Source organism: Caretta caretta, chromosome 3, assembly GCF_965140235.1.
Source record: "Caretta caretta isolate rCarCar2 chromosome 3, rCarCar1.hap1, whole genome shotgun sequence".
In the NCBI taxonomy this organism is placed as follows: domain Eukaryota; kingdom Metazoa; phylum Chordata; order Testudines; family Cheloniidae; genus Caretta; species Caretta caretta.
Window position 1 is genome coordinate 178,841,789 of NC_134208.1, and position 15,360 is coordinate 178,857,148.

Sequence of the window (15,360 nt, forward strand, 5' to 3'; positions counted from 1 at the left end):
CCTTTTGCTGACAATGAATCTACAGTGGTACAGAAACCGTAATAATGCTGGACTTAGTTTGTCCGTGTCTAGATGTGTGTTCAGCACTGGTTCAGCTGCACTTGTTACTGATACCTGTTGTGAGAATGGGAATTTTCAAAGTGTTGTATGAAACACTGGAGATTCAGGCTTCTGCATAGGCACAGGCATGGGATACATCTGTTACCATCGAGGTCAATGGTAAAACTCCCAGTAAATACAATAGCAGCAGAGTGAGGCCAATGCTGACTGCCTTTGCTAATGCCACCCTATGTCACTCTAGAATGTCATAACAACAAACTGCTACATGATATTAGTTGGTGATAGATAGATAGATCTTTTGTACAGTTCTCTGCCTCTTTCTTGAATGTTGAAAAGCAATTGAAGATTCCAGAAAAGCAAGAAAACATGTTTGCAAAGATGTCCCTCCAATAAAAGAGAGAAAAAATGCTGACATCCAAATGATCTGTGACAGATGGTGGGGGAGGTCAAAGAAGGGAGAAGTTCTCAAGTTGGACAAAGAAACAAGGGTAAGTATCAGGAAAGAGGCTGAAGAGAGACAAAGGGGTAATTAGTTATAGAAAGAAAATGCAAGACTATTTTTCCCCTCCCTATTTGTTTGGTGGTTGTCAACTTGAAAGATTACGTGTGTCCTCAAACAAATATTAAAAATTTAATCAAGCAAACAAATCAGCAGTAGAGAGCAGCCTGGCAAATTGGGGAGACAGCAGAAGCTGGAGGAATTATTGTGCCTATGAGAGGCAAATAATTGGGGAGTATGAGAGAAACTGTAACAGAAGCAGACAAGGGAGAAAATTTCAGGAGAATGAAACAGCAAAGCAAATATAGAAGATAGAGAATGGAGATTGATCTGGACTCCATAGGAACAAAGTATACAGAGTTCTACTCGGGGTTTGGGTTTATGATCCAGCAGTAACTAGACCAGGTGATAAGCATAGTAATTATGATCCCTTCATTGCTGATATACACGCAGTAACTAATATACAGTAAGGTTGCCTAGTAATAGAAAATTAATTGGTTGGAGCTACCTAATGTGAGTTCAACAGCCGGAGAGCTATTAAAGTGCATAATGAGCACAAGAGCTCATTCATTTCTGGGGGTGCTCACCAAAGAAAATGCAGAAAAGGAGGAGAAGAACGTTGGCACCTAATATTTTGAACTAGTTGAACTATGAGGGGAGACCAGCATTTGGAAATCAGTGTTCCAAACTCATCCCTGGTGAAACTCCATTGATTTCAGTGGAGTAACATCAAGGATAAATTCAGAGTATAGAATCATAGAATATCAGGGTTCAAAGGGAACTCAGGAGGTCATCTAGTCCAATCCCTTGCTCAAAGCAGGACCAATCCCCAATTTTTGCCCCCGATTCCTAAATGGCCCCCTCAAGGATCGAACTCATAACCCTGGGTTTAGCAGGCCAATGCTCAAACCACTGAGCTATCTCTCCTCCACCCCACCAAAAAAATTAAAAAAAATTCTTCACAAACAGCTTCACTAGGTGGTAGCTGAACAAATGGAATGAGGCTTTGCAACTGTTTTTGCCCAAATATTGCTCCAATGTTTTCCTTTAGACTACAGCTTCCAGTAATACACATCACTGAGTGTTTTTTTCCTTGGCCAACCTGATTGGTGCAGTTAATTCACACTCCCATTGAAATGATATAGTATGCTTGTAATATTTGGACCATTTTTGCATATTCCTTTTTAATATTTCGTTGAAATTCCTTGTGCTGCACTGCCAGGGTATAAAACAATTGCTGCATGCTAACAGTTGTTCCCTGTTGTCATGGGTAAGGAGTTTTCTGAGTAATTTTTCCATTGTGATCAAATACCAGACAAGTTCCAACCTTTGTAGATTTGTGACAAGTAAAAATGGTAACATCACTTAACGCACACAGTGAACTCAGAGCTTCACCTTGAAATCCAAATGTTCCAACATGCATTAGATCAGAGAAATCAGTAGCAAAGTCAAAAGGGAATAATCAAGTATCATGCCAATAAACTCTTAAAATCCTTTGAATTTTCTTCAGGATCAAAGAGACTGCTATTTTTAAACAATATCATTGATATTGTTAAAACGGTTGTTAGATATATTGTTAAACATGTGACCAGTTAGTAGGCTGGCACACCCTCCTTAGAAAGGCATCATGATCTAGAAGGGAGCATGGGATAGCAATCAGGAACTCTTGAGTTCTGATCCCAGCACTAAGAAAAGGAGTACTAGTGGCAACTTAGAGACCAACAAATGCACCCGATGAAGTGAGCTGCTGCTCACGAAAGCTCATGCTCAAATAAATGTGTTAGTCTCTAAGGTGCCACTAGTTCTCCTTTTCTTTTTGCGAATACAGACTAACACGGCTGCTATTCTGAAATCTGATCCCAGCACTGGCACTATTCACTTTGAGCCTGAGCCTGCATCCATTGATTTCAGTGGCACAGGACCAGCCCTTGCATGACTGTAGGCCTTTAGGTCCTGATTTTCAAAAGTGGGCTCTCAGTTTTAGATGTCCAATTTGAGACAGCTTGGGGCCTGGTTTTCAGAAGTGCTGAGCTTCCAGAACTCCAACTCTCAAGTTGGGTGCCCAAAAATTCAGGGTGCTTTGAAAATGTTGATCTATCTTCTCTCTGACTCAGTTTCTCTGTCTGTAAAATAAAAATAACACCTACTTTGCAGGGGGTTGTGAAGAATAATTTAATGTTGGTATAGTACTTTGAAAATAAAATATTCTAGCTGAGTTAAGTATTCATATATGATGGCTCTGGTACTTAAATTTCCTTTTTAAAACATTTCTTAGATAAAAGTTCCCTTTTAAACCATGTCTTGTCCTTTTAGCCTATGTAAATGTACTTAACTATTAAGTTAACATATTAAATATTGCACATTCTATATTAATATTAATACTCTTTAAACCATGTATTTGGCTGGCCCAGTGGCCTTTCAGTAACATTGTGCACTACCATGTGGGAGACCGAAGTTCAATTTCTTGTCCTAGTCTCAATTTCCAGACAGGCTGTATATACAGCAGCCCAGATTCTCAGCTGTCCGGATTCCAGTATGCCCTGGGGCTCGGCATACCTGAGGCAGAGACCTCAAAGGAGCTGCTTGCAGCTGTCTGGTCTCATGTCTGGGTCTACACTGTTCCAGACCTTAGAATAATCCAGAGCAGCCTCAGGCTGGCTATGGTCCCTGAGTAATGTTGCACTAGCGGGGATCCCTGGAGCACAGCAGCATTCAGCCACACACTCTTATCATCACACCTCTAACATGCTCCCATGCAATGGGCTGGGTGGGAGGTGGTGTAGGAGCTATTTGTGTCAGTTCTACACAACCCAGGGATGCCCCTGTGTCAAGGGACTCCCCAGCTAATTGCGTAAATTGGCTTTTCAGACCAGGACAAATCAGCCAGAGCAGGGGCTCAGGATCTAGCCTAGTGCCAACAATGGATAGGAAGAGGCATAGTTTTGCATAATGAAAAGACATGGTTAATATATATAATATGATTCATAATTTCTCAGATGAAATTATTTGTGCTGCTTATTTTGTGCACTCCATTTGTCGTGGACAATGGAATCAGGATAGTCAGTTTCAATTTCTGGTTGTCATGCATTAGCACAATCATGCAAAATTTGGGTTGCAAAGATACTCTAAGCAATACTCTCATTGATTTTTTAAAAAATTTTTGAAAGCATTACTGTTAAAACTAAGTTTTGTTTAAAACATGCTGGCTTTTTCTCTCTAAACTAAAATATTAAATTTAGGGTCAAAATTATTTCACAGTGACCATTTAGAAAAGACCTTTCTAGTCACCTGTTAGATTATATTGATGGGCTCCAAGTGGAGTCTCTAGTGTTCTTTACCCCAGATGAATGCAAGCTGTGACCATATGCTGGCAAAATTCCCATCCAGATGAGCAAACCCCTGTACATAACTAGACACAGGAAGCAGAAAACATTGCTTGGAATTGTAAAACTAAATGGACTAGGTACTCAGGTGGTATAAATCATTGTAGCCCCATTTAAGTCCATGGAGTTATACTGAGTCACATCAATTGAGGATCTAGCCCTTTAATCTTTATTGGGAGCAACAGATTGATAAAACAGCTTCCATATGTCCACTTAGCACATTGATAAAATCATCACATTATCAGATGCACCAAATCCTGCTACAACAGACCATCCTGAAGAAACAAAACTAAACACAGCACTTTCATGCCAGCTTCAAACTGCAGTTAGTCAGGTAGCAGTGAAGGCAAGCAGTCTGACATTTCAGCTCAGTGAGAAAAGCTTTATAATGCTTGCTGCTTCTTCTGCCTTATTACATGCATTTTGAAATGTATACATACATACTTTAGTTTTGTTTTTACTCTACTCCAGGCCTGGGAGTATTTACCTGAAAATCTGATCCTTTTGCAAAAAGATGTCAGTACAAACCTCAAGTATGTAATTGCAGAGTTTTGGGAAAACATGATATCGGTGATTTTCATCAAAACTACATTTTGGTTTGACTGTTGCTTTTCACCTTGTCTGGTGTCTGTGGAACTATGTGACCATTCCTGGTCTCATCACACTAAAGTAGATACATTGTTTATTGTTGTAATTCACTGGAGCTACCATGAATTTAGAAAACATTTAATGGAATTATTGCTGGATGTGTGCTATCATTCAAAGATATCGTGCAGAAAATTGATTTCCTCTTACCTAATTAAATACTTCAAACAAATGTTTCACAATAACCACTCCAGGAAATCTATACATAATATTGTTGTGTGGAGATAGGTGAGGGCGGGATACAAGTCCATTTAGAACAACTGCCCTTTGGGACTGCTTATATCCAACTGCAGCTTATGCTGCAATAAGTCTGCATGGGCATTAAGGCCACGTCAATCTATCAGGGATCAATTTATCATAGCTACTATAGACATGATAAATCGATCCCTGATCACTCTGCTGTCGACTCTGAAACTCCATCAGGGCGAGAGGCAGAAACAGAGTCGACAGGGGAGCAGCGGCCGTCGATCCCACGCCGCGAGGACGTGAAGTAAGTGATTCTAAGTCGATCTAAGATACATCGACTTCAGCTACACTATTCTTGTAGCTGAAGTTGTGTATCTTAGATCGATTCCCCCCCTCCACCCAGTGTAGACCAGGCCACAGAGTGTAGGACACTGCCGTGCAAAAGGCCAGCATAAGGACTGTCCCCAAGTCCCACTTAAGCCCTCAAAATAGGGCAAAGTGGCATTTAAGTGATGCATGCATAGGTCTTGTGAACCGGCGTTATGAACAGGGATGAATTGTGACCCTTGAGAATATGGTCCAATGTTCTCAAGGATATGCCGGTCAAGTAGAGTGCAATTAGATTATGTTAGATGGGATAAATCTGATGACTTTTTCCTCCCTAACCTTCAGACAGTCTAGGTTATCTGTAGAATTACTTGCCAAGTTATTATACTCATAGCTCACTCCTGTGGGGGCCAACTCATTGGCTTCTGTATGGTGCAGTGCAATGTTTGAAAATGTGCTCACTGAGCCACCAGATTGCCTCTTGAATGTTGTTTGCTTTGATTCAGCACTTTCAACACTTTGAGCCCTAATTCTGGATTTCTTCAAAATTGATTTTCTAATGCAATTTAACTTGAGATCCCTGTGTGCCTGATTCTTATTTATGCTAGGACCCCTTTATATGTCTCTGGCAGGGTAAAGAGGGCTATAGTATAAATAATAAATAGAGTATAGATGTATGCACTTTAATGCCTTTTTACATTTCCAAATCAGTGTAAAGGGGACGTAGCATAAATGAGAACCAGGCACTGTGTATGGATAATGTTCTGAGAATTCAGTCATGCTGAAGCTTCTGCAGGGTGGTAAAACTGCGGCTGTTCATGTCTTCACAGAAGGTTCAGAGAGGAAGGTAGCTATATGGAGCTTTTGGCTTAAGCAGTAAGGAATATAAGCTTGCCTTACAAGCTGAGGTTATTTACACTCAGTGGTGCTGCCAATGGTGATGAAAAATTATGTTAGGACAGTAAGATCTCCTTCCACCTGCCTATTTTCAGCTATGGGCATGTGCATGACAGTGTAGTATGCCATGCAAAATTGGCTGCAATATGTGCATGCACAAGCATAACACTTTGCTGTGAGAGGAATCTATGCAAAACTTCAGGATTGGACAAAACTTGTGAATCAAATTCAAGCATGGTGCAGAAGGCTGGCACAAAGCCCTCTGCATCACTTATGCCTGCACAGGAGATGGAGAGCTCAGATGTCCTGGCCACACAGCAGGGCCTCTCCACCCCCTTAATATAATAGAAGAGGGACCCGTACTCTCCCTGACATGGCTACTGTCAAGTGGCTGCCTAAAATGTAATAGCAGCTCCAATGTCTCAACATGTTTTATAAAATAGGTAAGTATAATTTGTTCTGCTCATTTTTCAAATGGCAAAACTAAAGTACTGAAAATTTAAGTCCACAACATAATTTAGCATTGGAGCTGGGGTCAGAACTCCTGGCTTACAGACCTGTGATCAGAGCATCAAAAGTAAATTAATCAGAGCCATGCTGGCTTTGCTCCAGAATGAAACATAGGAGAAATATGTGTTCACAAGTTGGAAAGGACCAAAATCAACTGAGAAATAAATTCTGCTGACACTTGCCAGTAAGCTAAGAACACATCACCTGACCATTTGTTTGAAGGATTTTTTTTAATTGCTGAATAGAAAATCTCTCTGAAAGTCTAATAGTCTAATGATTGAAGAAACCTTACTTACAAATAGGCAGCAGACAATCAGAAATTAGAATGGAGAGTTTTCTTATAAAGCTACCAAAAATTTAAATGACTATTAGGAAAAATAGATTCAATATTTGATTAGGTTTCAGAGTAGCAGCCGTGTTAGTCTGTATCCGCAAAAAGGAAAGGAGTACTTGTGGCACCTTAGAGACTTACAAATTTATTTGAACATAAGTTTTCGTGAGCTACAGCTCACTTCATCGGATGCATGCTATGGAAAATACAGTGGGGAGATTTATATACACAGAGAAAATGAAACAATGGGTGTTACCATACACACTGTAACAAGAGTGATCAGGTAAGGTGAGCTATTACCAGCAGGACAGCGGGGGTGGACCTTTTGTAGTGATAATCAAGGTGGGCCATTTCCAGCAGTTGACAAGAATCACCCCCCCATGCTCTCCTGCTGATAATAGCTCACCTTACCTGATCACTCTTGTTACCGTGTTTATGGTAACACCCATTGTTTCATGTTCTCTGTGTATATAAATCTCCCCACTGTATTTTCCACAGCATGCATCCAATGAAGTGAGCGGTAGCTCACAAAAGCTTATGCTCAGATAAATGTGTTAGTCTCTAAGGTGCCACAAGTACTCCTTTTCTTTTTGCTAATATTTGGTTATTCAACCCTAAGCAATAAGCATTCTACTGACAGCAATCTGGGCATTCAGAGTAGGTCACTTGTGGGCCATTCAGGACAGTGCAGTAAGATTAGGCTTTTAAAAAGAGTAAAAGACATAAAAGGAAATCTACAGGGCCAATCATGTACCTTTTACCCAAGGTTTGATTTTTGCCTTGTAGGCACAGTGCTTAACAAGGAGCTGTGCAGAGCTACAGAACTCTAAGGGGAGTATTGGGGGGCATTCTGCCTCAGGCAAGCAGAACCTGCTGGAGCTCCCAGGTGCACAGCTTACTTTCACTCACATGGCCAGTGAGCTCTGCTGGCAGATGCATGAGAGGGAGGAGAACAATGACATTGTGTCTCCGTTGGCGAGTGTGTAAGGAGCAGTCCCTGTATTTCCCTCAGCACAGGGTCTGTAATTCTGCCTGGCTTTTATGCAGGCCAGGCAAAGAGGTGGGAAGGGGGGGAAGTTCCCTGCACACATTTCACACCTGGATAAAGGCCAGGCAGAATCTGGCCCTCATTAAGGAATATACGGTTGGCCCAGAATAAGTCAACTGGAACATAAAGGATGTGGTATATGTGAGCTCTAAGGCTTCGCTCTCCCGTTAGTTACCAGGGTCAGACTGTGACTGACCCTTGTTTTCAGTGAAGGCAAGAGGGTGAAAGGAGTCTCTCCATACCTGCATAGCCTGCATAAAGGCCAGGAATAGCTGTGCTCAGGAGGACCCCTCCCTATTCCTCTGGAGGCTAATGACACCATAACGAGAGCAGAGATGGGCAGGGAGGAGGTGGGGCCATGGGTCCACCTCAGCATGCATTGCTAGATGGGTATGCAGGAGGTAATACGCATCCCATAAAGGTGTAACAGCATGGCTCCATGTGTGCGCCAGGCATCTCTAGGAGGCTTTGTGCTGACCTGATGCAGAATGCCTCTCAGTGCTCCCTCCAGAACAGTGTGACTCTACCCTGACCCTTGCTATGTGCTGGGCCTACAAGGCACAAATGAGCCCTCATTCTGAGCCTGATTCTGCCACGCTTTCTCACACTGAATAGCACCTTACTCCACAAGTAATCCCACTGAAATCACTGGCACCACCCAGCAATTAAGGGACTACTCAATAAAAGGATTGCCAATTTATTATCATTCAGGAAAAAAAATAACTTAAGTCTCTGTTGAAAAGCTGTGTAACAGAGAACTGGACACTACTAGATATAAAAAAGAAGTCAGATAGGATAAACTAGAGAAAGATGGAGCTGGACTGCTTACTCCCTTGTGCAGTCATTTACCACCTGTGCAAAACACTACCAATGAGTTTTACACTCACTCTGCATGAGTGTAATGAAGAGGGGACTCAAACCCTTTGTCTCTATACATTGATGTATTATAAAAAAGAATGCACAAATGAAAAGGAAACACTTTAATAAACTTTAAGAGAATAGAATAGCGGAAAGAATTCACTTAGATGTTACATATTTGAAACCAGAATATATATTTTCACACTTCTGCTAAGGGTTTTTTGTGTTTGTTTGTTTGCTACCATAAAATGTAGGGAAAGAAAGAGTGTGTTACCATACTGTACTGACATTTTCATCCCGCCTATAGAAGTAGCAGTCATTTTAAAAAGTTATGGTCTTGTAATGAGAAAAGATCTAATGCTTACTGGTATTTTAATGTCTGGATAATTAAATGTACTTAATTTGAAAACACTAAGTTATTTAATGCAATACAGTTACAATAGTAGTCAATGTAGTTATATTCGTCATCATGTCTATATCATAGTGATTAGTTGCTTTCTATATCATCATGTCTATATCATAGTGATTAGTTGATAAAACACTTCTAGAATGTAATGAAAAGGTTTACATAATGTAATTGCAATAAAGACCTACAATTTTAAAAAGAATTTGAATTAGTTTATTTAAATTCAACAGTACTATTACAATTTGGCTATTGTTATCAAACTAAAAACTTCACAGGCTCCCTTCAAACAAAATCATTGAGGAATCATTTTCTATAGTAAAATGATCAGTATAATCTATTTTAGATAGTCATGACATGGATATATTTAATTTGAATTGTCTACATAACAATTTTGATGGTGCTATTTTAGGATAAAAAACCTTCCATCAAATCATTGCTCTGCCTAAATTGCTATTAGATATAGCTAATAGCAATTAAATGTGGTCATGGACATACTGAAAATGTATACCATTATGAAATTTGCAGGCATGTAGCCTTAAATACATCTTTTAACTTTATTTGCACACACTGAGCTTCACATTCTGTTTTTAACTGCTGATGAAGTTTGGGTGAACATTTTAAGTTGCTTGACTGACAGTCTGTTTATTGTTTAACCTTTTTATTGGGCTTCTAAAGAAATGTATCAAATATTTACCAATCCGAATCTCCCTACAGCAAAGCAGACAACAAATATCTCCATGTATACAATTAGTACTATTAGCCTATTTACATTAAAGAAGAATAGTGTATTTGAATAATGTATTTTTCAACAGTGGTTCCAGCATGCTAATTTATTGGCCAATTTCAAAAATAATTCTATAACGTAATTATACACATAGTAAATGTGCTATATTTAACACAAAGTCACATATGGTGAAGAACATATCAAACTATCAGTTAAAATGTTTAAAATAGATTCTCATGTCATCTGATCTTCAGAAGTATGTGTTAAAACATCAAGGACTAGATTCACAAGGGGGACTTAAGTCTAAGTCCGACATGTAGGCACCACTGGAATTCACAAAACCACCATTCAGCTGCCACCTAACCTTGTAGGCACCTAAAGTCCCAATGTGCCTACATTTCCATTTGTGGGCATGTGCACAGCTATTAAAGTCCTGACACCACTAAGTTGCTTGGTGCCTGACTCATACCTAAGCTCTAGAGGGATTCACAAACTTGGCATTTTCCTACTTGTCTTACCTGCAGGACCTTATCTGGCACACATGCTCAGAGCTTGCCTAACCTGGACAAAAGACAAGAGGAGGAGCTGATTGTATGCTTGTACCCTGAGGTTAGGGCACTCCACTATGAGATAGGAAACCTGGGTTCAAATGGCTGATCTACCCTATTTAGAGCAGGAACTTGAAGCTATGTTTCTCACCTCTTGGGTAAGCACTGCAACCTCTGGGCTTCTGAGTATAAAAGGAGGCTTGTCTTCATTCCCTTGTGAGAATAGGGCTGACCTGGCTTAAGCACTTAACTCCAGGAGAAGATTCACAGCTATGAATCCCAAACAGTGATACGCATCTCTCTTGGACCTGGAGTTAGGGGCTTAACTCTGGGAGAGGGTGGGCTTAGGTCTCCTTGGTATTTCCTGCTATCTAATGTAGACAGTTCTGTGCTCAGCATGCTGGCTTTTGTGAATCCCTTTCTTAGGTGCCTATGATGGGGTGTGCTCTCCACACTGGCCCTGAGAGAGTTGAATTAGGCCATGTGGAGGGCACTAATTAGGAGGCAGCTCACCTGTGAGAGAACTGGCAGGTCTTCTATAAAGCCAGGAGGCTGGTAGCAGCGGGAGGAAGCTTGCAGTCTCTCTCCCTGAGTTAAGGTCCTATTGGGTTCTAGGAAGTGGGCAGATACAAACCTGCCCATTGCTAAAGGACCCTCTCCCAGCCTTAGGGAAGGATCAATAAGGTCCAGGAACTCAAATAATTACAGGGGCAACCAAAAATGTAACAGGGGCAGGTGTGAAGGTTAAAGGGTCAATCAAAGGGAACCTGAGGGGGACACCGAGCAGAGAACCCCGAACAGTGCCCACTGCTCCTCGAAGGTGTCAAGGGAGCCAGTGGATGCTGCCCAGAGGAACTCTGGCCAGATACGTGAGCGAAGGCAGGATCAGAAATAGGCCCCACAGCTGCAGGAAACCCACTCAGCCAACTTCCTCTCCCTGGTCTTATAGATGGCTACTTTGGCTAGGGCTAGGAGGAGGTTGACAAGGAGGTCCTGCAATCCCTGAGTTAAGGTAGAAGGAAGGGAAGATAGGAACCCCTGAGAAAAGGTAGAGGAACCTAGGAGGAAGGGTTTATCTAATAGGCGTAACAGCAAGGGGTCTGATTAGGAAGACTGGAGAATGAAAAACTTAGAGACACATGGTAGGAAGTAGTCCAGGGTGATAGCAGTAAAGTAGATGTAGCTGCAGAACTTAGCTTGCGGTAGGGCCCTGGACTGGAACCCAGAGTAGAGGGCAGGCCTGGGTTCCCCTGCTATCCACTGCTAAGTGATATTGCTAGGGGCAATGAAGGGAAAGACTGCCTGAGTCATTGCAGGAATGATGTAGTCAGGGTGGTAGGCATGAGGACTGCTCGATGCTGCTGATGCAGAAGGACTTTGAAAGACTCCCCTGGAAGGAGAAACTGCAGTGTGACCTGGCTGGAGGGCCAAGTCATGAAGCAGCTGTATCATGATCCTATGAGCAGGAGGAGACCTTCAATGGGGAATGAGAAGAAAGGGGACACTGAACTGGGTAGATCTAATCCCCAGAATCACCAGAGTAGGTTCTATCCAGGTGTGAGTAGAGCACCCCACGACAGTAACTAACTGTCATATGCATTGTATAGGGAGCCTGGATCCGTAACTTGGGGTTGTGAATTCCACTAGGCAGCAAGGCACCTAAACGTTAGGTGTTGGAATACTGTGCATTCCAGTGCCTAAGTCCCCCTTGTGAACTTCGCCACAAATGAACATAAAAACCTTTCCACGTATTCACCCTACATTATTTTGCTATGAAGAAGCATTGCAGTGGAGACTTTAGGTGCACAGTAAGTAAAAATCCCATCAATTTATAAATAAAATGAAGGGACTGATAAATCTCCAAAGCTAAAAAATGCTTGAAATTGAGAAATCTCCAAAAACCTTCAAACTGGTAGTATTTGCTTTACAATTTAAAACAAAATTCTTGATCTCTACTGTTGACTTCGCACAGAGAGGAAACTAAAGAGAAAGTATATTAGATTATAATATTATACATGTTGATTTCTGGTGGGGAGGGTGACGAAGGAAATATTCAACAAGTGCAAATGTGCTAAGGGACAGATTCTGCAACCTGTTGTCCATGGACCTCTGGGGGTCTGCAGACTGTCTAAGATTTCCAAACATTTCCATTTGAAATTTTGTTAGGGCTGTGCAAATGAAAAAAGGTTGAAAACCACTGGAATAGATTGTTACTATGCAGTTAGTCCTACTGATTGCAATGGACCTACTACCAAAGTAAAGTGTTATTCAGAGTAAGTGCGTGTGGCAGAAACTAGTCTTAAATTACAAGTGGTAATGAAGACTGAAACAAGCTATCGTGAATAACCTTCTATTTACAAAAAAATTAGCCAAGTACAAAGTAAAACAGTGTGAAACATGAAATTGGTGATTAATTTCTTCACTGGTGCTGTACAAGATTTGGGTTGTGATCAGTAACCTGGAATGGAAACATGAATGCAATCCTATAGGTGGCATCCTCACTTTTAAACCACTCGCTAACTCCAGTTGCTATAGCAACTTGATACAGCTTTGTAAGGGGAGATTTTAATGTCATTTCAAAACTTTAATCACCATAGCAACACAATTTAGCTCTTTGAAGCAAAATCGTATTTTTTTTACGAATTTTTAATGTGTATCTTACTCCACTTGTATTTCTTTCCCTCTGGAAAAGACAAAAAGCATCTCATTACAAAGGAAAGATGGAACGTAACTATCCTTGCGTCACTACTTCACCATTATTCAAAATACAACAAAAGCAGAAGGGTGGGTGTGTGGGGGGGGTGTGTGGACAAGATTAAAACATTTCAAAGTAACTTTTACAACCTATTTTTTATAATGGGAACTGTACTATTTTAACACACAATGCATTAGCATTCATTCATTCCTGCTATTCAGTTCCACAAGTCGGGCCCCTTTGAAGCAAAGAGGTTTCCACTAGAAAGAAAGGTTTCAAAATTCACGATGGATAATAGACTGATGAGATGAAGAATGCTGACTCGTTATTTTTAGGAAGTCAGTGTATTGCAGATCCTGTGTCTTTGTGTGTGTGTATGAGAGAGAGGGGGACTTACCTATAGTTGACACTACTGTCCCCACAAAATAGAAAGCCCCGGTGAAGTCCCATCTTGGTCTTACGGCATCTGCCCGGATGCCCGCGGCCATGGCTGCTTCATAACTCCGCAGGAAGTCCCTTAGCTCAGGCATACTGATGTTGAATATTTGGCTGAAGTTTTGGAGGGTCCTGTTCCAGCGATGCTGAGCCTCGACTTCGGACGGCCTCTCGAGGGCTGAGAACACCGTAGCTCCAGCTGCCAGATAAGCTGCGATCAGGGCCGCTAAGAGGAGGAATCTGCCATTGTCCTTGTTGAAATGGGACAAGCAGCAGCAGCCCTGCGATCTCCGGCTCGACATCATCCAAATTTCAGCACCCCCGAGCCGGCGGACAGTGACCAACACCTCCTCGAAGACACTGGCATTGGACTACTGTTAAATTCATGGAATCCCGAGTTAAAATCGTAGCTGGTTCATTGCAGGTGCGTCTTTTCTCAGTCATACTTAGCAAGAGCCAGCGGGGAGCCCTGAGCTGCCATGCTGATTTCAGTGGCTGAAGCTGCAGGAGAATACAACTAGCCTGAAGCCCAGAGGGTCCTGTGGACAATCCCCACCTTGGCTTTAGCTTTCCTTGGAGCCACGTCTGGAGTTCCTTTTTCCTTTGAGCTCTCCACTGAGCTCCGAACTGCAGTGGCCATTGGTTTCTGGGAAACGGCTTTACTCCGCATCCCCATCCCCCCTGTGACCATATTCTTTGTATCCAGCCTGCCACCCGCTGACAGACACCGTCTGTCTGGCGTCCTCTTTTGGGGAAAGTTATTGATTTCAGGAGCGCTGGTTTTTGGTAGCCAGGGTGAATGGGGTCCAATGTTCTCTCATTCCAATTAACAACTGTTTGGTCATGACGTATTCAATGGAATAGCTGGGGTTCGCCAAATAATACTACTTACATCACGCTAATATCTTAAGGTTTTATTTGCAAAGTTCTGGGGAATTTGCCCTGGTAACAGATCCCTTAAATCCCGCATCTTAAAAAGTATTCTCTGTCTCCACTGTGAGTCCATATTTCCATATACAAGTCGCTGCATCATGCTTACAGGCATCCATAAGTATCCCCTGAGACCAGTGTCGGTAGTTAGGGATCAGCTGCGTTTAAAGCCATCTTGATTCTGTCGGAGCTCAAGATTTGGCAAAACACCATGAGTCTGGCTTTCAGCTTCGTTGTTCCATCATGCGCACTGGTCCTCTGCATTTGCTCAGATTTTTTTGCTTTCATTTCGTTGGGTGAAAATGCAGTCACACCTTTCTGCAGACCGTAACTGCTCTGGGTTATAACATATCTACATTCAAACGTGCCTCTCTGCTCGCGAAAAGGGCTCGACAAGTTTTTTCGTATAGAATCCCAAACGGTTTAAGGCTTATTTTGTAACAAAGCACTGGATGTATACCCAAGTTACTTCCTCTGCGCGCACTGGTGTATACTTCAAACTGGATGGTTCGTTGCAAAAATGCATCCGTAGACAGCCATGCAATTCACCAGGGAGGCAAATTTCAATCTGGATACGCGTGACTTCTACTTTTTTGCCTGACTCATTCTAGGAGTCCCCTGTTGGGCTCGATTTCTGTCTCCACCTGAAGTCAGCGTAAAAGCCTTGGTGTTAAAATTCATTGTAAATCACAATATTCAGCCAGACAGTTCCCGGCCCCTCATCCCCCCAAAGTCCCTGAACTAGCCGCATCTAATGGCACTTTTCGCTCTGGCTCCGTGCACTGAGCCTCGGAAGCCGCGGGGTTAGTCCAAAGGGCTGTTTACAGCGTCTCCAAGAGCCGTGGGGCGGCATATTTCACAGACAGTCGGGGGGGGGG

General features: G+C 42.1%; 1 protein-coding gene and 1 pseudogene across 1 annotated transcript in view; both read right to left on the minus strand.

Moving 5' to 3' along the window:
* The window catches only part of KCNK12 (potassium two pore domain channel subfamily K member 12), a 62,130-nt gene extending 48,273 nt beyond the window's left edge, over positions 1–13,857 (minus strand). The window contains exon 1 of the mRNA XM_048842858.2: positions 13,515–13,857. Coding sequence (XP_048698815.1) covers positions 13,515–13,857 — 343 coding nt within the window. The remainder of the gene's footprint in view (positions 1–13,514) is intronic.
* On the minus strand, positions 1,464–2,012 carry LOC142071368 (mismatch repair endonuclease PMS2-like; annotated as a pseudogene).
* Positions 13,858–15,360: the final 1,503 nt, after the last annotated feature.